The 23,064-nt window shown below is 41.7% G+C and overlaps 1 protein-coding gene across 1 annotated transcript; it reads left to right on the forward strand.

Moving 5' to 3' along the window:
- The first annotated feature begins 20,704 nt into the window (after nucleotides 1-20,704).
- Nucleotides 20,705-23,064, forward strand: LOC137281083 (uncharacterized). Its single transcript, XM_067812221.1, has 2 exons — nucleotides 20,705-21,523; nucleotides 21,886-23,064. Exons 1-2 carry the CDS (start codon nucleotides 20,705-20,707, stop codon nucleotides 23,062-23,064), a joined length of 1,998 nt encoding a protein of 665 aa, XP_067668322.1.

Here is a 23,064-nt window from a genome sequence, read left to right on the forward strand (position 1 = left end):
TATATCAATATATAGCTGGTAGGTTTCTGTGCAAAAGGATTGTTAGGCTTTAAATAATATTCATATAGAGTGTGCATAACAGCCGCTTAAACGTAAGAACAGATCGATTTATATGATAATACCCAGGTATAACTTCATCCTACTTGTATGACTGTGTGGACAGTGTATTAGGAAGTGGGATTCCTCTTCTATGTACATGACACTTACTACATACTGCTGTAGTATTATATCTACAATGTCCTCATTGAAACGCATCTGTTAGAGACCCAATTTGTGCGAGAAGCAACGAAATTTACATAAAATACGCCCCAAGTCGCAATGAGTGTACAAATGCAGTTATAATATATACGTCTGTTTCAAAAACTGGCTTGTACGATGAATGAACAATGGGTGACTACTACCAATATCACTGCTCCAAGTCTGGAAACATATAGCCAGCGTTGCTTAAATATTGCTATACATATATCTGCAAAAACAAAACAGAATCCAAATTAAAACAATAGTGACCGACCATGAAAAACACAGTTAACATTTTCGTGAAAGACTTTAAGCATTTCATCACAAGCTCAGGGATACCTATGGCTACTCATCCTCACGAGTCTACAACAGTACCTGATACAACGACTAAAATAATTTACAGCCATTTGATATCCACCCAACTCCCCTAAAACAGCTTTTGTAGACACAAACTTTCCTAAACCTAAATACCTCTCGAAAAATGTACCCTGAAGCTTTTCAATGTCCGCTCTAATTGCACACACATTTAAGCGAAACAGGCGCTATTTTCTTGTCAAATATGTTCCAGCCATTTCATGACCTACTTTATCAACATCAACATGTTTGATATTAAAGCTCGCTTTCATTGCGGTTAACGGGTTTCACAAGCTTTAGACTGCACTAGCCTTGAGGAAAATACGACACCCAAATACTTATAATAACTAACGACTTTCATGTCCTGACCATCATAGAACCATTTCTTTCCACTTCTAAGAAAACCACCATTTCTAAAGACAATGATTTGAGACTTATCTAAATTCTAAAGCCCTACGATTACAACGTAAGTAATTCACAGTAAACAATAAACGTGACAAATAACAAACTGAGTTTAAGGACAACTTGTGTCAGGCTAAAAGATCCCATCTCAATAACCTAACTTCCCTCCGACGTTAAGGACCTTTTCTTGAGTCCCACCGCCATCTTATTGTCATATGGCTTGGATATGCATCACACTCTATGACCAAGAGTAGTCTATAATATAATTCTGTTTTAATACCACATATACAGACCCATTTTCCGTGAGTCGTTACGGTTACTGTCAATCTATTATGAAAATATCACTCGATCACAATTGAATTTGAATTCCGTCCAAACGTTGCGTCAATGGTACCGCACTCACTCGTGGTTGGGGTGCGCTGGTTGTGTTGTGTGTGGTGGTGTCATATATACCAGGACAACACTTAATAACCCGGAAGTAAACGTTTGATGGGTTTTGAATTTCTATCGGAATATACAGATTTGAAAAAAAGACTCCGCCATTGCAATAATCCAGACTTATTCCATTTCCAAAGGGAAGGAATACTGCTTCCTGCCGCCCCAGGAAGCATTAATCCAGCTGTTCCATTGTCGATGTGGATATTCAAGTCTTTCTCCCTCGCGCACCTCAACAAACACAAACCTCCGTTCTAGCTGTATGATGCCCTGTTAAAGGTGCCCCTGCTGTTTTATCAGCATAACTCGTATTACTCCATTTCCATGACAACAACATGCCTTACCGAACTTTGATTCTGACAAACAAATCACAATATGCGAGTAAAAAGTCGTTTTTCTATGGTTAATTCTTTAGCTTGACATTTGACATCTTCCTTCTCGCATCGATCGGTCGTTCCATTGCTTGGAATAGATTTGGCCCGATAATGAATATAATACGACTGCATCCTACGTCTTGTTCATTGAAACAGTTGAGACATCAACTAACCCTTTGGTCAGAGGATGACCGTGGTAAGACGATGGACACTACCGTCTCTATATGACCGCTTGCTTCTGTATTTTGTACTGATACGCTTTTATGATTCGATATCCACAAGTAATGCTTCATGTTCACGAAATCACATAGGTGTAGGTGGGAGAGGGGGGTGTGGGTTGGGTGGGGGTAGGCCAGTGGTTAAAGCGTTCGTTCGTCAGGCCGTAGACACGGGTTTGATTCCCGACATGGGTACAATGTGTGGAGCTAATTTATGGCGTCCCGTCGTGATAGTGCTGAAATTGCTGCTAGTGGCGCAAAACCCAAACTCACTCACTCACCCTTGCTGTAAAACCATACTCACTCACTCACTCTTGCTGTAAAACCACACTCACTCACTTTGTCGGATCTTTGGACATGGCCATTTGGAAATTCGTAACAAAATAAGGAAATAATGAAATAAAAATGATTGAAAATATACATGAATAATATACAAAAACAGCATTGTCCAAACATACTGTACACTTTATGGATGTACAAATCTGTTTCCAATGGTAATTGTTTTTGGTGTTTGGTGTCTAAAGTGTTTTCGAATCCTACTTCAGCACCTGTCACAGCTTACATGTCAAAGAAAACCAAATGTCCGCCTGAAAAAAATAATGTAAAGCTAACAAGAATCAACACGAGAACATAATTATTATTATTATGATACCGGCTAAAATAGATACACCGTTTTGGTCGTTCATGCGGTATTTATATGTTGTAAGAGTTCATGCGGTATTTAGATGTTGCAAGAGTTCATGCGGTATTTAGATGGTGTAAGAGTTCATGCGGTATTTATATGTTGTAAGAGTTCATGCGGTATTTATATGTTGTAAGAGTTCATGCGGTATTTATATGTTGTAAGAGTTCATGCGGTATTTAGATGTTGTAAGAGTTCATGAGGTATTTAGATGTTGTAAGAGTTCAGGCGGTATTTATATGTTGTAAGAGTTCATGCGGTATTTATATGTTGTAAAATCCTCTCCTATTTTGCCAGGAGATACATCATTACGACATTGAATATTCTAACCGTAATTAAATATGTTTTGAGCATCCGTCATTCGACACCCTTCCTGAATTTGTGCCTGATAAGTTTTGGAATGTACATAAAAACAGCAGATGATTAAATAGAACGTGCAGGTAGGATAGTGGCGCACTGGAACGTCCCACGGAAAATTGGTGAAGGACATAGTTTCGTGACGAGGTACACAGAAGAGAAGAAACGATTGAGCAAGTATGGCTTTATGCCACTTTTAGCAATATTCCAGCATATTTCACGTGAGGAGTCGAACCCGAGTCTTCGGCGTGAAGAGCCAACGCTTTAATCACTAGGCTATCCCACCGCCTCTGCGTTCCGGTTGAGAAAACTGACGAAAATGATGAAAACGTCGTAAAACCATTCTAAGTGAAAGGTCTTAATATGCACACTTTAGTTACATAACTATTTCGAGCTAGATATATCATGCGTGCGTGGAACATCATTACTGGCCTTTTGGGAGTGAGTGAGTTTAGTTTTGCGCCGCACTCAACAATATTACAGCTAAATGGCGGTGGTTTGTAAATAATCGAGTCAGAACAAAACAGTCCAGTGATCAACAACATGAGCATCGATCAACGCAATATGCGATGACATGTGTCAACCAAGTCAGAGCGCCTGACCACCCGATCCCGTTAGTCACCTAACCAGCCCGGCACCAGTCATCAAGATATGTTGATCCCACTGTGGTCTTACCACCATGCTCGGTTTGCATTTCAGCTCTTGAACACCAAAGAGGACATGATTTTTTTTGTATCTACAGAAGACATTCATGTATTTCAAACTTGTTTGTAAAGTCTGAACGGACAAGTTTTAAGAGTTAGTGTGCATGATTTTTCGCCGCTTTTAGCAATATTCCGGCAACATCACGGTGGTGGATCCCAGAGACGGACTTCAAACTCATGGAGGGGATTGAACCCGGGTCTACGGTGTGACGAGCGATCACTTTATCTACTAGACTACCCATCGTCTCGGAAACTGTATGGAACATTATTGCAATCCCAGTACTGTCAGCATTTGATGTATTCCAAGTATATTACCTTTTGTCTTGTTAACAAAAGCTCTAAATTCACAAAATGTGTTCGATGATTTGGCATAATTTGTTGGAGAGACATTGAAACTGTAAGCGCAGAACGTTGCCATGGTAACTCCTCACATACGACAGCTGATTTCACCCAGCTACTATATTTTTCCATTATGACTGATATCCTATAGAGTTTTTAACTTGAATTAATTTTCTGGTCTATTTGTAATCATAATCCTAAAGGTTATTGAAACATACTATCGGAATACAAATGCATTTCTGTTTTAGCAACGTCACGTTTGACCACCTTTATATTAGAAACAGGTGTTTAATTTTAAGTTATTTTGACAAACACTGCAGTTCATGCCTGGTGTTACAGAGGTTGTCACTAGCATGTGACGTCCATATGTGCCATATCCTGACATTAATTAACGCAGAAACCACGAAACCTTAAACATGTCTACAACGCAAGCCTACAGTGGGTGAGTGAGTTCACTTTTACGCCGCTTTCAGCAATATCTCAGTAATGTGACGGCTGGTGACACCAAAACTGGGCTTCCCCTTTTGGAGAATGGAACCCGGGACTTCAGCGTGACACGCGGATGCTTTAACCACTCGACTACCATCTTAGGTTGTGGATATGTGCTTGTATTTCAAATTCATTATATTAGGGATGTAAAAACAAAGTAGTTACAACATGTCTGTGTAAAACAGAGAATGACATGAAGCCAGCATTGTTCACATAAAGAGAAATTGCCATATAGCACATGAATGCTATATATTCAGCTGAATTAAAAATTCGCATCTAAGGTTTCCTGTCATAAAATTATGGTGGACAATTTGTCTCAGTATTGAAGCTGGAATCCCTGGCTTGTCGAGCACGGTTATACTGAGCGGTTCCTGAAGAGATGACCCCCCATGCTCGTCTTGAGAGGCTACTAACGGGATCGGGTGATTAGGTTTGCTGACGTGGTTAACAGATCACTCTCCATCGAAAATAGGGGAGGTAATCGAATATGAAGAGGAGTGTGTGTGAGCTTAGTTTTACGCCGCACTCAACAATATTCCAGCTATATGGCGGCGGTCTGTAAATAATCAAGTCTGGACCAGACAATCCAGTGAGCAAACAACATGAGCATCGATTTGCGCATCGAGCCTGACCACCCGATCCCGTTAGTCGCCTTTTACGACAAGCATAGTCGCCTTTTATGGCAATCATGGGTTGCTGAAGGCCTATTCTACCCCGGGACCTTCACGGGTCCAATATAAAGAGGAGTACCAGTGACAAGTACATGTAGACATAATGATCTAATGATATAATTGTGTGTAATTGTGTCCTCTAAATGTACTGAAGCCAGTCAATAAGTTTTAGGGTCTTTTTTAAACTTGAAACATGTGATGCATTTTCGAATGTTTACAGCAAGGACGGTGGCAGTATTTACGAGACAGCGTGACTCACATCGCCACAAGAGACGATAACTGCGTTCATTTTGTAGGGGAGGAAATTGCGTAACGAAATGCTCAGGAAATGAATTGCTGTCAGTAGTGCTCATTTTGCTTTAAACATGCCAGCGATGATTAACTATTTTATAAGTTGATATTGTAAAATTAAGATAATGTGACCGAATAATTATGATCTATTTGTTTGTTATGTTAGAGTAAGTGAGTGTAGTTCTACGTCGCGTTTAGCAATATTCCAGCGATATCACAGCGGAGGACATCAGAAATGGGCTTCACTGATTGTCCTCTTGATGAGCAAGCACATTCACCACTGGGCTAGCGCACTGCACCCTTTCTGCTGGTAATTGTTTTTTTAGAAGATCTGCATAATACCTATCATGGAAACACTGAAATCGATGACAATCGAAAAAAACATTTGAATAAAACATTCCCCTTCCACTTAGAATATGCAAATTTAGTCAACAATAAACATATTAACAGGTCCATCCTATAACACCATATTCTTGCGCAATGTATAAGATAATGTGCTTGTACCAACACGATCTACTACCGTAATTGATTCTGTAACAGAACTATTCAAATATCATTTGTATGATACAGTTTCAGAATTACCTTTTAACTTTATAAAGTTGATTCATTACGAGCAGAGTGTTGACCTTTGAATTGTCACACGAAGCACGGAAAAGTGAGGTACCCAATAAATGAAATGATAAAATACCTTTACTCCACCGAAAGGGAAGTAGTACAAAGAATCTCTCGAACGTCAATTGAAGAGATATGCTTAAACTAGCGTTTTGCCGATGAAGCTTGTGATTATCCCTTAATGTTTAATAGTGCTGGTATTGGCATACAACTTGCGATACGATACATCATGATACTAAAATTGTAGTCACAACGATGTATTGCCAAAGTATTGTGCACTATAGCTGCGAAACGATACGAATCCACATAAAAGGCTGGAGATACGATATACATCACGATACTAAACTCTTTAATTCTAACACCAGGTATAAAACACCTTAAGATCAAAACAAAATCAATTTAAAGTATTTCGTCAAATTTCGCCAGTGTCTTTCAATGTTCATTGCTAAACGAGATAATTAAGTTCGTGAATATTAATAACATGCGAGCGCTATGCCTGACACAGTTCATGACTCAAGAAGCTCCGAGAAAACGTTTACTTATGAAGGGAAAATAAAAAAATCAAGTAAGCGGTTTATGCATCAAACATTTTTTTTCTTGACAGATGTCGCGATTGACAATATTGTAAGTTTAACACCGATGTATCATGGCTCATTTGAAGTACCGTATCAAGACAACGTGAAACTTTGCATCGATTCACTGTATCGGTGGCCCATGGATCGATGCGTATCGATGCATATCGGTGAATAGTCACACTACTGTTAATCCGGTATCTTAGCATTTGGTGAAACTGGTTACAGATTGGAATTATTTGTTAAGCTTGGAAAGAGTTTAGTTTTATGCCGTTTTTAAGAACATTCCAGCAATATCACAACGGGGGACACTAAAAATGGGATTTACACATTGTACACACTTGGGGAATCGAACGTGAGACTTTGGCGTCCGAACGCTTTAACCACTACGCTACTCCTTCGTCCCTTGTAACGAACAAAGGGTAAGCTGCAGCACCGAAGGTGGGCTTGCTCAGCTTAAAAATATCATATCTACCACGGTTGTATGTTAACACAGGAGCTGTTGGTGAGTGAGTGGAATCCGTTCTATGCCAGTTTTAGCAATATGAAGGCAATATATTGCAATATACTACCTTCATATACCATGCATTCCATGCATTGTATCCGTATGAGGAATGGAACCCGGATCTTCGGCGTGACGAGGGAACGCTTTAACCACTAGGCTACCCCGCCGCCCCAGTTATCATTGTCTTTTCAAGTCTATAGAACCCTATTCTAGACGTTCGAGTCATTGATTTCGATCTTAACGTCACTTCAAAATTATCTTTTTCGAAGTCATCACAACATCTTGTGTTTATTTTCGATCTTCAGCCTCGCCCTCCACTAACGCAGTTCATTGTTCTGCTGCTGTCAAATCATCCCTTGAACGCAGCTTAATAGCCCCTGTCTCATTTCATAGCCTCCTAAACGATTACCCCTGTGACGAGTGTCATATTGTAACAGAACGTGAAACCATTGATCTCACTGACTGAACAAACAGCTCATGGAGTATAGTGAATCAGTTCCTGCGGATTGACCATTGATCCACTAGCAGAGCAATTCTGCGTTTTGATCCAACGCGCGTCTCATTTGGGAGATCCTGTAAAAAGTACATCACCTGTGTATATTCGATTGTGAAATCGCATGGCTTTATTGAACGACTCGTGCTTCAATCAAGCGAACCTGTTTTGAAGACAAAAATGAGGAAGTTGGGTATTTTTTTCGTATTTGCATTCAGCATTTGCATTTTTATAGTGCAGAAAGGAGCACAGTTCCTTCCGCGTATTGTTTCCAGTGTCAGTGTTTGTGTTCCGGGACAATGCAGTTTTTACATGTTCACTATGCATCACGTAAGGATGCAACAGATTTATTTGTCTGTAGACTTTCGGCGCCACTCGATGGTGGTTTCAGCATAGATATGTCTGTTTGTCTGCGAAGCCACTACTGTTCAGCTCAATTCGAATTCAGCATTCACATTTCATTTAAAGAGGTTTATGTGATTTGGTTTTATGTTTTGCATTACAACGGTAACATACCAGGGAAATATTTCCGAACATATACTGAACCACAAAAGAAATGTAGCAGCGTTACAGCGTCACTATAATTAAAGATCAAAAGGGAGGATTGATTTAACTTGAAGGTTAAAGTTAATACTTGTTCGGAAATCTCATTTAGAGTTCACACAAGCAAAGTCATCAAAAATAGTACAATTAAGACAGTATTGTGTGCGGCGTTCATATGAAGTCGTTGTATCGTCTGTATGTGGGATGAATCAGACGGTTCATGAAGGTCCTAGATCGAGTCCTGGATCAGTTCTCGCCCTAAGGTGCAGGTTCATTCTTCTTTGAATCTCTTCCCAAAGATATTCTGTTGGATTCAAATCAAGACTGGGAGTAGATTGTTGTAGGGTTTGGATGTCATGTTTTCTTAGGAAGTCCAACATTACTGTGGCAGTGTGAACATGATCGTTGTCTTGCAGGAAGATGTGATTTCTGCGAGATCCAAAATGTGGAACGTGGGGACCGAGATCCTGGACGTTCTGTATTGACACCGATGGGTCTGTTGTGAGTCCCAACGGTCTGGTGTGTTGTTTCCGTCGTTCTAGGGAAGAGACCCTGCAGATGGTTCCACGCAGTCTGTCTTTCTTGGCGTTGTGATGTTATTGAAGGTGGCCCACAGCGAGGGCGGTCTTGAAAGACATGATACCATTCCAGCAGTCAGTAGTTGCCCTAACATGAACATTGAAATGATTGGCTACCCTCCATGCAATCTGACGAACGTCCAATCGTCCCAAAACTTGATCTATCGTAATTCGTGCCATGGTAAATGTATGAAAACAAAATTGATTTCAGACGAGTTTGGGACTCGCGCTCACTGGTAGTGTTGTCACGGTATGAACGGGCGTTTTCGTTTTCACGAATGTCATTAGGAACCATTTCCAACGTCTCCCTTTTTGGTGCGTTTAGTCGATATACTTTGCGATATATTTTGTACGAAGTAAATCTTGCGTTTGGTTTTAAAATGCGATGTTTCTTTTGTGGTTCAGTATATATATTATTTATGAAGCATAAAAACTGGATATTTTGTATGATAAAAGTTCCAGATCAGTACCAAAACTTCAAGTTGTCTCCGGGCATGGTATAGTTGCTTAGATGAGTATACCATTATACTCACCCACTTGTTATATGACACGCCCCTGAGGGAAAGTTCCGCCAGTTAAAGCGGGAAATATTCCTCTTGATTGCGGAATAGGGAATTTAACTGGCCATTAAAGTTCTGAGGTTGAGAGTTTTCACTAGACTAATGCGTCAATGCTTAGTCCAATCACAATCGTGAAATGAAATGGAAATGGTGAATTGCCTTGCAGATTTCCGTCATTTGCAGGATTTGGAAAGCATGTGTACCCTTACTTGTATGCTACGTGCCCGTGCAATTGTTACACTTCGAGAAATAAGACCATTTCATTATTACACTGCATGTGACTATTATCACTTATTATAACTAAGTATCTACAGTACAGATTGTAGTCTGACTGAGATCAGTTCCTTTCTTCAACCAATACCAGCAACCAATATCTTAGAACTAACTTATCGAGGGCCATAGTTCTGACTAGATATCTGAAATACTTACAGTTCCACTAACGATGTGCAATTAAAGGTAAAAGTTTATAGATTATTATTTTGAATTTTTTATTAGTACCGAGTTACTTTAATTTCTTTAAAGTATATATGAATGAATGTTAATTTTATAAGTATGTTTTACGATATATGTTTGGAATGCAGATCGGTAGGAGTTAGATGTACTGCAAACGGTTACTCAGGCCCGGCTGCTGATGAACAGTTCACAAAAAAATGAAGCATAAAAACTGCCAAGTAAGAACTGTTCAATACACAGAGGATACTAAACGACTTTCCGTGTAATACCATTTGTATTAAACGAGTTAATGATTTGGTATCAAACGAGTTAGTTTAGAATTCTGTTTATTACTAGCCAACATAAACTGACAGAAACTTCGGCGAACTTGCCTGCAGTGTGAGGACTCTCAGCTTTCCGCGAGTTAAGCAAGGCCTAGTAAAATTGCGACAGCGCCAATAGCATTGCGATGTCACAACTTTGAAGCGGTATGACACTAGTGTAATATTCTTTGACACGTTATTCCCTGAGTTGCGGCGGGATAGCCTAGTGGTTAAAGCGTTCGTCATGTCAAAGGCCCAGGTTCGATTCCCTGCATGGGTACAGTGTGAAGTCTATTTCAGATGTCCCTACATGCAACAAGCAGAGTAACCACCAGCTCACTCACTCACTCATTCCATGTGCAATCTGAAAATGGCATATTATGTCACGTTTGTGTGCTTGATATACAGATAAACTTGGGGTAAAAGAAAGTATGCATTTGAAAAAAAAAGATTTGACAGAAAAAAGCGAGTCTTTCTGGAAGGTTCTGTGGATGTTTTTGTCCTACTGTTATCAAACGTCACTTTGCTTAAAAAAGACGCCGAAACAGTACAAACGTAAAGCACATATACAACCGTGTACAATCATAAACTTGTTTCACTTCACCATCACACATACATCTGTAAATAATCTTGACCAGATAATCAAGTGATTGCTATCATGAGTATAGATCCATGCTGGTTTTGAATTGCTCAGTTGAAAACGGATAGTGAAGTAGCCAATATCTGCCTAAGATAACCAGTTTTTAGTTCACCTTTGTCTCCCAAGATCCTTTGCGGCAGCTCGAAGGCAACCTAATGATTTCGTTACAGTCGATAATTGCTCATGTGGGTCTTCTCGTTTGCAGTACTACTAATTCTGGCCCAAACGTCGATGTGTTCAACTTTGTGGGCGAGGTCGTCTGACCTTCTCCCAAGAACAGAACTCACCACCACCAATTGCAAGTGTGAAAGGTATGTTTCAATTTTACCGATCAATGTATAATTTTAGACTGAATAACAACTGTTAAATCATTTAAACGATACTGTAAAATGAAAAGTCACCAAATGTACATATACTTTATCGCAGTATTCCAGGCACTTAACGTGGCATAAAATCGAAATGTAGACAATTAACATTTCAGCTACGGGTTGCGGTTTCCTTCTGAGCATAACATAAACATTTATTTGATTGAAAAATTATTCTATTAAATATCAAAGGTATCGATGCTCATGTCTGCTCTTTCACGTCCGACATTTGAAAGAATGTTAGAATATTTGTGTGTGAACGCCATCATCTTGTCCAACCAAAAACGCAATTATTCAGTATCCCAAAATACAGTAATAAATATATGGTATTATCCTGCATACAAAAATATTCAAATTGAGCAGCATTTATTTTTTTCCCTTTCCCGTTGCAAAAAAAAAAAAAAAATGCCTGATGAGGAATGTGGAGGAACATGGAAGTAAGACTGTGGACGAACATTTTAGCACAAATTGTGGCTCTGAGAAAGGTGGTGAAATACACTGGGAACAAATAATGTCAGTAGTTTGTCCACGTAGCACGATTAAGTGACTCGTCCTTGCACGGTATTCGATAGGGCATGAGAATGCCGACCCAAATTATCACCGATGTAGCAAATCGTGTATCGTGAGTTCTTATGGTGATGTTGACGTGACGTTCATCGCGTTGCAAGAGAACTACGCCAATGAAGACGTTCAAAGTAGACTTTGACTAAACAAAACATATATCCAGCAACCTATGCCCTAGCTTCGATGTCCAATTTCCATGAACATGAATAAATACATGGGACGGGACAACATATTGTATTGTATTTGAGCGGCATAATTCCTTTAGTCGAAACCGGAACTCATACGCCAGTAGTCCGATGAAATTTGGGCACAAGTTTGGGGCTGGTGTCCTGATCCTGACTTCACATTACATGATCCTGTACTTTGTCGCTGACCAGGGACGCTCAGCATGGTGAGTGTGAAGATTTTGGTTTGTTGGTACCTGTTATTCTGCTCCCCACTGACTGTGAAACATTGACACTTTGTGCTACTGCCATCTTCCTGCATGCTAACTGTCTGTGTCTGCTCAGCTGGCCATACATCGTGTGTTCATAAACAAACGCAGAAATTATAATAATAATATAATATAATGATAAATCGGAACAGAATGAGAGACAGAAAACATGCTCCACAGAAATGATTCCCCTTTCCCCGAAAGTGTCAAAATGAGGAATGGCACCCCTTGGAATGGTCCATCGCACCAACATTCGGATGTATTTTGGGGGTAAGTTTAAAGCCCATCAACTTCGATGCATGGGGTGCTGGCTGTCAACAGTTATATATCTTCGCTTACGTGGTCCTGGCATGTGCTTCGTTTGTTTTATGCACAACTTCTGTTCAGTAATATTTCGTTTGAAGAAAATACCTGTAGTCTGAGGTCTCCAGATACCTTCCACACAGAAGGGACACAGAGTCCCAGAATTGTAACCACCGATATTTGAGGTGGTCTCCATTGTAAAGTATTCCCTTGGTTCCGACAGGTAGGCAACCAAACGTTTTTCTGGTCTAAAACAAAACTTAAGCAAACTACTTTGTGCACTGTTTCCGTTTTATTCGTGTACATTCGTTTTTGTTTCACAAAAGTTTCAATGGGAATAGTCATGGTGTGTCAAAGCTGTGGGTTTTGTGGTTTTTTTCATTTTAGTGACCTTTCTTTTGGCATGATGGTGGTGAAGCAATCCTAATGTACTGACCTGGTGTCCCCAAATAAACAATTATGACATTATTTTAAAACCAGAACAGTCCTGGTTGTGTATGAATGTCTTGTTTTCTAGCGCCGTGCAGCGCTCGATGATCTCTCGCATTTGGCTCACAGCATGGCAATGAAAATGAAACAATAAATTGCCAACAGTTTATGAGTTGGAACACTACAATACCGTTTCTCCGTCTTTTACTAAAAATCAGTTCGCCTGCAACACGATTGTTGATGTCACGCCTTTCGGGATTCCCACATAGGAAATATAAGATAGTTAAAGATACGCAATCAAAGTATTTAATTTGCATGTACTTATGCTATATTCCGAAAGCGATGATTCTTGCGGATCAAATCGGGCCTTATATGCTGAGATGTGTTCCTCTGACGTGACTATTCCAAAAGACACATTACATGATTAGATAATCTAACACGATAGCCCAGTGGTGTAAGTGTTGACTCGTTGCGGCGAAGACCACGTTTCCATTCTCGATATGATAATAACTCACACACTAACTATTTGTTATTAAAACGGTCGGAAACTGTCTCAATGACACTAGTACTGGTGTCAGTTAAACATTATTTGAAACAGCATACTTGATAATGAAATAATAAAAACACTAATAATCAACTTGCAAGATTTTCCCACTCTGTGGCCGCAGGAGGAAGTTTAAAGCGTACATACCCATATAGACTAAAAAGTTCCAGCATAACGATCCCAGCTTGATCTAGCGGAAACATGGGCAGTGGGCCAGCTTGTCAAGGGCATTGAGGGTAAACATCTGTTAAAGCATGAGTAATTGGACAAAACAACATTTACCTGATTAAAGGCATCATTTCTTCCTGGTCGGATGAATAATTCCCCAATGTAATCTCATTTTCACTTTGATATCCCAGTCGCTGAGTTAGACATGCTCCACTGACTGGATACAGCAGTAACAACGCTATGTAGTCAGGACACTCTTTCAGTTTATTTTAGTGAAAATCTATCTCGTGTCATCAACATTTTAGGGATTAGTTGACTAGACACGTGGTTTGAAGCAGACATCCAATACGAAACTGAAATGAATTCATTTATGAATAATATAAAACAAGTTTCTAAAAAATGCTTTGCTGAATTCAAGATTTGCTGGCAAAAATGTTAAAAACGATTTTCTCGTTCTGGAATTAATCGAGATTTAATGAGTGACGTGACCTGACCTCATAGTGGAGAGCTGAGTCGCAGTCGATCATTGCTTCGGTACATGAATTGCGCTTAACAGCTAACAAGCGTTCGCCATGTCTCACCAAACAACAGCACAAGTGACAATGCTGAATTTGAGCACAACAGTTTCTGGTTTGCTGTATAACGTTGCACACAACAATATTCTGGTCATATGGTGCCGCTCTGTAAATAATCGAGTATGGAACAGACAATCCAGTGATCAACAGCATGAGCACCGATCTACACAAATGGGATACGATGACATGCGTCAACCAAGCTAACACAATCACCTATCATTGTCTTCAAGATATAGCTCCCAAGGCGACAACGTGTACAACACATGTACACATTTTTATCTCATTTATATGAATTATGCAGACTTTGTTTTAAAAGTGCGTTGTGACTGTGAACAGTAACCATTATCTATAAATATTTAAATAGAAATAAATTGCGATTCAAGCTTTCAAGAACGGACAAATATTTCCTAAATGTTGTCAAAATGTTCACCCTCCATGGGTTTTGAATATGATCAGAGATCAAATTCCTTCTTTTCAGGCTTAGTTAACAAGTCGCCTTTCTTCAAATGTGTTCAAGGGGCTGTGGGGGTAGCCTTATGGTTAAAGTGTCCACTCGTCACGCTGAAGGTTCGATTCCCCCATGGGTACAACATGTAAAGCTCATTCCTGGAGTCCACCACCGTCATGGTGTTGAACTATTACTAAAAGCGGCGTAAAACCATACTCACTCACTTAGCTGTATTCTCGTATTTCGTTGCCAGTTTCCTTCAGGTTGCCCAGAGCTCTCAAATGCAATGACATCAGACATTGTCCTTTTTAGATAATAGCAAAATCATTTATAATATTATTTTGGAGGAAATGGACATACTTTGCTTGACCATTGAATCTGTGTTAAGACGTCTAGATTCATCAGGCCTCAGTTGATGTCGTGTTTGAGACTATGCCACTTTCTACGTAGGCAGTAAATGAGTCCTTCTCCTTTCTGAGTGTTTGTATGTGTTTATGAATGAGAGCAAACATGACGGTGGGAATCGAACCCAGGTCTTTAGCGTGACGAGCGGACCATCAGGCTACCTTACCGAACCGATGCGGGTTTCTTAATGCGTGAGTGCGTGTGTGTTTATTTCTGCGTTTGTATGTATGTTTGTGAATGTGTCTGTGAACGTGTGTGCGTGTGCGTGTGCGTGTGGACGTGCGGACGTGCGTGTGCGTGTGCATGTGCATGTTTACATCCGTATACTTGTCCGCTGTCATTTGCACTGCATGCTGTTGTCCGTAAAACTCGGAAAAATGCCGGTCTTAAATCCGAGCAATTGAGGTACCACGCCACACCTTAAGATGAACACCCTCAAACCCACTGCACCCCTGCAGAAACAAAGAATCGAAACAAAACAAAACCTAAAACACAGCAACAAAACACAAATGACCGCTTACAGAATTCCGCTCTTCGATACGTCAGTTGTCAAGCAAAATCAGGTTGCAGACCGCAGCAAATGACATATGTGACGTGAAAATGTGATAAATATCACAGGGGCTTGTAACGCTCAAACTGCCATCAAGGTATACACTGTCCCTGATGGGGTATTAGTCCTTTTACATAGTACTAATACTCCATCAGGGACAGTATATACCTTGATGGTAGTTGTTAGCGTTACAAACCCCTGTGATAAATATTTTATTGGCACCATAACTCTAACTTTAAACCGGAATTTCAAGTAACGCGTCTAATAAATGTTTCCATTTTATAAATTTCTCTGTTCAAATTGTCACATGCTCTAGGGTCATGATTCTCACTCGGACAGCCTCTGTCTCACCGCCGAGCTGTTTTCGTTCATCCGATCTCTCCCTCCACGCTAAGCCGACATGCACCTGATGCTCGTTACTTCCTCCAGGCAACGTTAAATTTGACAAGCTAAGATCGTAAATTAAATCAATATCACGCACATAAATATATTTGTCTTTTTCTGCATGAATATTGTTATCTCACCATGTGATCTGGCACTTGTGATCAAATACAACCACGACTGAACATGGCAATATTGTCAAGTTACGTCAGGACATATTTGACAAGGGGGAGATAACAGGGGTTATGCATTATGTCTGTCTTCTGTCTGGTCGTCACGACCTCGGTTTGATGAACACAGACAGGAAGAGTTCCGATATAAAAGACCGGTTTCCTACAGCGTGGTGTCAGTTGTACTTGCTCAAACACATATAAATAAAATAAATAAATCAACTGGCGGAAATCATACAGACGTGTTTGATGTGTCCAGATATAGAATGCTCAATGAATAGTTGTTACTCAACGATGATGTACCTGATACGGGAAAAGGTTTCTGTTTTGGATAATTGAGGACACAGGTATGCAACGAGTGTTCAATCAAACTGCAAAGTGTATTTACATGGCAGAAAATAATACAATATCTGTCTGACACTTGTATTTTCTGACTTAGGTGTACCCGTAAAGATCCGGGTTCTCAGCAATCCCATGCTTGTGGTTAAACGGGGCGGGTGGTCAGACCCGCTTTTCTCTTGTTTGACACATGCCATCGTATCCTAACTGTGTGGGACGATGCTCATGATGTTGATCACTGTAAATAATCAAGTCTTGACCAGACACCCCAGAAAGCCGCGATATAGTGCGGCGTTAACCACCAGAAAAGCAAACGTTCAAAGTATATGCCATTATGTATCCTTCGTCGATGTTAACTAACCGAAGCATTGTTAACACGCATTGTTAACATGATAATCATGAATGAGTGTAGTTTTACGCCACACCCAGCAACCCTCCAGTTATATGGCTGCGGTCTGTAAATAATCGAGTCTGGATCAGACATTCCAGTGATCAACAGCATGAACATAGATCTGCGCAATTGCGATAGTCATGTGATACCGAAACATGAGTCTTATTAGTCTATTCAGACAATGACCTACTTTTCAGCCGGTCCGAAGTTTCTCCTGGGAAACAACAATAGACATCACAAAAAACTCTGGTTACACTGAATTCCAATCCCGTGTTTCATACGAAAATGGTATTTACAAATACATTGTAATTGTAAGCTTTAATAACACCGTATTTCTACATTTTATGTCGAGGTTTAGGCAGCATACCTTAACTAAGAAATCACAGACTGCCCCTCTTTGATGAGGTCGTAAAAATGATTAACAAAGCATCTGGCTCACTGGTTTACACCTTTTATGTGTTTTGTATTTTTATGCGCTTATTCAGTGTACTTGTGTAAAGCACAATGAGACTGATATAGTATCAATTCCCTATGAGACCGCCAAAGTTTTCTAGCAGCAGAGTCTCGTTTTGAGATATCCACGATTTCCAGATTTCTGTTTGTCAGAGCTCGCTGTGCGACAGAGCACGCTGTACGACGTGTTTGCAAGGATTCGAGGGAGCGTAGTGTTGCAATATACAAGTTCTAAGACGTATCACGCCATACTGATTAATATTTATGCATACAGTTAAATGAATTAGTCTAAAAATTCTAGACTGGATATCGCACAAGGCTGCGCAGTAATACACGACCCAGTAAACAGGAAACGAGACTGTTCTGTAATCAATGTTGTGACTTATCAACCAAGTCAGCGAGTGTTTCAGTTGGGTTTAACCTGTATATCAGCCAAATCACGATGAATCGGGTTTAATGTGGCAAGTAAGGCAAGGTAGTGCAGGTCTGAGACATTTACCGTCTTAATTAATCAAACGTCCACGATGCTGAAAAACAATACAATTGGAGCAAAGTGGGCTTCCAACACACAAAAAACATATGGCAGTACTCGCGGGAATCACTATAATCATTGTACATCTTGAGGCACATGGGAGCAATTCGCTAAATTGCTACATACTAGAAACCTATGGTTATGGATTTGAACCAAGACTCGCCCGGATCCTTGTTCTAGGTTTGTCAGCCCCTTTCCCGTGCCTGTTGTCTTATGGGGAACGCCTGAGATCTGCATCACTTCGGGTTTCCCTCCCATGTTCAGCAGACACGCGTTTTCTAACTGGAATACCTATTAAATTCACCCACCCACCTGCCGCAGACATCAGATCAAGGTGGGGCTGTGAGGTAGCCGAGTGGTTACAGCGTTGGCATGTTACTTCGAAGACACATGTGCGAAGCCCATTTCTGGCGTCAGCCGCTGCCATATTGCTAATTGTTGAAATCAGGTTAAAGCTGACTGAATCACTCAGATCAAAGTGAACAGATAAACATCTCTACATATTTTCCCAAGGTATCATTGAAGTAGCGATATGGATCGTGGGGGTCACGAATGAGTTTTTCGCGTCTCAATAACGGAACTCTGTAATCAGAATGGGACTTTTCAGATAATTGTACCGCGTGCAGGGGTGTACGATCAATCTGGACAAACAGAAAATTACCTCGATTAATCATTCAATGTCATTTTTTACAACACAAATGCTTTTCTCAGCGCTAATGTTTCGAAACAGTCAATCGTTTCTCCCCCGAGCTAAGTAGCCCACGAACAAAGACAAGCTAAAGCTCTGGTGCGGTCCAAGTTCCTTCCTTGTTGCCAGGTCACATTACAACGTCAAAAACGTTGTAAACTCAAGACAGATGTCACTCTCAGAAACATACATTATATCTCAACCAATCACGACGTAGATCGTGATCACGTGAGATAGCGATAGCGAATCAGGAGTCAGTGCGATGCGTATCCTCCTGGAGGAAGACACGGGTGATTAAGCTCTGACTATTCAGTGATTTGATCTAAGCCCATTTCACTCAAAGTGCGTATAATTACCGTTTGAGTTTGATCATCCACTCCAAGTGCGTATAATTACCGTTGGAGTGGTCAACAATACGGATACTGGAAGAGCAGCGATTGCAGCGATTCTCAACCATTACCCCTAGGGTGTCAGCCAAGATGGCGGACGACATGGCTTCTGCAGAGTACACGCCCAAAGGCTGTGGGTTGATCGCACCGGACCGACTCCACATAGACCGTACTGACCCTACACCAAACAGTGTCACGGAAGGTGGTAGACAACATCAGGACCCGAATCCTATGGGAGCACCGGCAGATCCTGGACATTATTCTTCACTTTGTGACATCCTCGCTGAGAACCCTGCGGGGTCCAGCATTGCCGCCATGGGCAGTCCTCTCGAGGCAGGTCCGGACTCGGCCTTGGTACAATTGATGCAGCAGAACTCTGACACTCATCAACTCATGTCGGAAATGAGTCAGTCTATTTCCTCCCTTGGAGCTACTTTGACAGCTCTGTTGTCACCAAAGCGCTTATCTAGCCGGGCTAGTGCTACCATTACCCGCACTCAGCAAGAGGCGGAGAGGGAGGAGGGGGAGGCCAGGGGGCCGAGAGCCGAGCGGTCTGGCGACAATGTCAGCGCGGCCATGGAAGAACTCTTTGATGATGCCGCCTCTAGGGCAGCAGCCACTGACTTGGATCAGGTCGATGAGCCATGTGATTTTTTGGATACCCTTCTGCAGGACTATGGCAACACAGATATCCCAGGACCATCAATACAACCAAGGCTAGCAGAGGCGATGAACAATATGATGTTCAGGAGAATGCCTGAGGAAAAGTTGAGGGAAAAACTTTCCGATTACAAGTCCCCTCAAAATTGTGAACTGCTCAAAGTCAGCAAAGTCAATCCAGAAATCTGGGATAAACTGAAATCACAGGAACGGTCCAATGACCTCAGAATCCAGAAGCTTCAGAACCCTATCATCAGAGCAACAGTGCCCATGCTAAACATAGCCAGTGACATTCTCAAGGTTAAGAACAAGGAGATGTCGGTTCAACAGTTAGACATCAAGGCATTGGCGAAACAGGCGACAGATGCCATCAGTTTGTTAGCTCATGTGAACACTGAGTTAAACTTCCGCCGTCGGGACATGCTCCGACCACATCTCAACAAACAGTTCCAGCAACTGTGTTCTCCTCAGACTCCAATGTCTACCATGTTGTTTGGCGATAACTTGTCAGAGACCATTAAGTCGATGAGCATGACCAACCGACTAGCACAACAGGTGACCTACAATCGCCAGCGCCCAGCGCCTTATCACAAGCCACACAGTTCCAACAAAACACCGGCCTACACTAGCGGCCGTCACCAAGGCAACCAGACACGAGGCAAGGGTTTTTTAGACAGAGGTCGACCCTACCACAAGCGGAGGCCCGAGGGGTGGCGACACTAGCAAGTACTGCTGCTGAGGTGAGCTCGTTATGCATCCCTAACAATGTGTTTATTGCTGGTAGACTACGTTACCATGTCCGTCACTGGCAACGCCTGTCATCTGATCCCTTCATATTGCAAACCGTTACGGGTTGTTACATCGACTTCGCTTCGCTGCCTGTCCAGTCCAACTTTCCTAAAGAAATAAAATTCTCGGAACAGGAACATTCAATCATTGATGCGGAAATAGTTAAACTCTTAGCAAAAGGTGTGATTATACCTTCCCGTCATGAACAAGGTGAATATATATCTAATATCTTCATCAGACTCAAGAAAAACGGATGCTACAGAGTCATTCTAAATTTAAAGCATCTCAACGAAAGTGTCGACTATGTACATTTCAAAATGGAAAGTCTCACATCCGCCCTGTCGCTTGTGCGGAAAGATTGCTTTATGGCCTCGATAGATCTCAAAGATGCGTATTACACCGTCCCCGTTCACCGAGATCATCAGAAGTACTTGAAATTCTTTTGGATAGGTCAGTTATATCAGTTTACAGTCATGCCCAATGGACTTAGCTGTGCGCCAAGATACTTTACTAAACTCTTACGGGTGCCGTTCTCATATCTCAGATCACGTGGACATACTAACGTTGGATACATCGACGACTCATTTATTGTCGGTGACAGTCAGCGTGAATGTGCGGAGTTTGTGTCGGAAACTGCAGAGTTATTCACCAATCTTGGTTTTGTTCTACACTCCGGAAAATCGGTCCTCATACCGACCCAGGAACTGACATTCCTTGGATTCGTGATAAACTCATCATCGATGACCGTTTCCCCTGCACCATCTAAAGCCCTGCACTTTCGTCGCCTTGACAACGGCAAGTCACGATCTCTGCGAATAGCAAACGGTAACTTTGACAGCGTAGTAGTACTCAATGCAGACCAAAGAGCCGACCTTCAGTGGTGGGTTACAAACGTGTGTATTGCCAGTAAACCCATCAGTGTGCAGCCCCCGTCAGTCGCCCTTACCTCAGACGCGTCCGAAATTGGCTGGGGTGCTACCCGCGGAACTCAGTCTACCGGCGGCCGATGGTCACGTGACGAAACTGTTCAACACATAAATTACCTTGAACTACTTGCCGCGTTCTTGGCACTGCGCACTTTCTGCTCTACTGAACGCAAATGTCACATTAGAGTTAGGATGGACAATACCACGGCTGTCAGTTACATCTGCAATATGGGTGGTAAGAAACCACAGCTTGACAGGCTTGCTAAAGATATATGGATATGGTGTATACAGCGGGATGTTTGGCTGAGTGCGTGTCACATTCCCGGTAAAGACAATGTGATTGCCGACAGAGAATCAAGACTGGTCAGGGACAATACTGAGTGGTATTTGGTTGAACATGTGTTCCATGACATATGTAGATTGTTGGGTACACCTGAAATTGATCTGTTTGCATCAAGACTGAACAACAGACTGGCCAGATACGTTTCGTGGAAGCCAGACCCAGATGCATGTGGCATTGATGCATTCACAATTACTTGGAATACTTATTTCTATGCTTTCCCGCCTTTCAGCATACTGAAGACAGTCGTCCAGAAAGTGGAGGAGGACCAGGCCAAAGGACTGCTAGTAGCTCCATTGTGGCCGACTCAGCCATGGTTTCCCCGACTCCTCAGACTACTCACCCAAGTACCAGTCGTCCTTCCGCCAGTATCCCAGATACTCCGCCTTCCTCAAAACGCGTCTACGAGACATCCACTCAACAGAATGAAACTTGCAGTGTTTCCTGTATCAGGCAATCTCTCACACGGAGAGGAGTTTCGGACAGAGCTGCCTGTGTTATCCTACAATCCTGGCGCAAATCCACCACTAACCAGTACTCAACATATATTCGTAGATGGATTGAGTTTTCTAATAAAAGGGAAATTGATACGCTGTGTCCATCTGTGAGTGAAGTGTTGGACTTCCTTGCCGAGCTGTACGAGTTGCATAACCTGGGATACAGTGCTCTAAACACAGCCAGGTCTGCTCTCTCAAGTTTCATTACAATAGACAGTGCAACCCTCGGTTCACATCCACTGATAAACCGATTCATGAAAGGAGTTTTCCAGGCTCGTCCATCACTCCCCAGGAACACTGTGACTTGGGATACAAGCGTGGTTCTCAATTATCTTAAAACACTTGTGCCCCTGAAAGACCTGTCCTTAAAACTTCTCACCCTCAAGGCAGTTGCCCTGGTAGCCCTCTTAACGGGACAAAGACTGCAGACTGTTCATTTGCTAGACATTAGAGATATTAGTTTGTCAGATAGTTGTTGTAGAATTAGAGTTGGCAGTCTTCTGAAGCAATCAAAACCTGGCGTTCACCAGGCAGAGTTAACATTGCCAGCGTATTCGCAGGACAGTAGTTTGTGTATTGTGACTGTGCTACGGGAATACCTCGTTAAGACCGCTCCGCTGCGCGACGGTGCCAATCAGTTGTTTATTAGCTATGCTCGGCCATTCAAGGCTGTGAGTAAAGATACAGTGTCTCGCTGGATTAGGCAGGTGTTGCAGTCGAGTGGTGTGGACATGACTATCTTTACCCCGCACAGTACCAGAATGGCGTCCACAAGTGCAGCCTTGAGAAACTTTGTACCGCTCCATACCATACTGAAGACAGCAGGCTGGAGCAGTTCCGCAACTTTTTCCAAGTTCTATGACAAACCTGTGACTGACAGTAGTTTTTCATTAGCCTTACTTAACAACAGCTGA

Source organism: Haliotis asinina, chromosome 4 (assembly GCF_037392515.1).
Source record: "Haliotis asinina isolate JCU_RB_2024 chromosome 4, JCU_Hal_asi_v2, whole genome shotgun sequence".
Taxonomy (NCBI): domain Eukaryota; kingdom Metazoa; phylum Mollusca; class Gastropoda; order Lepetellida; family Haliotidae; genus Haliotis; species Haliotis asinina.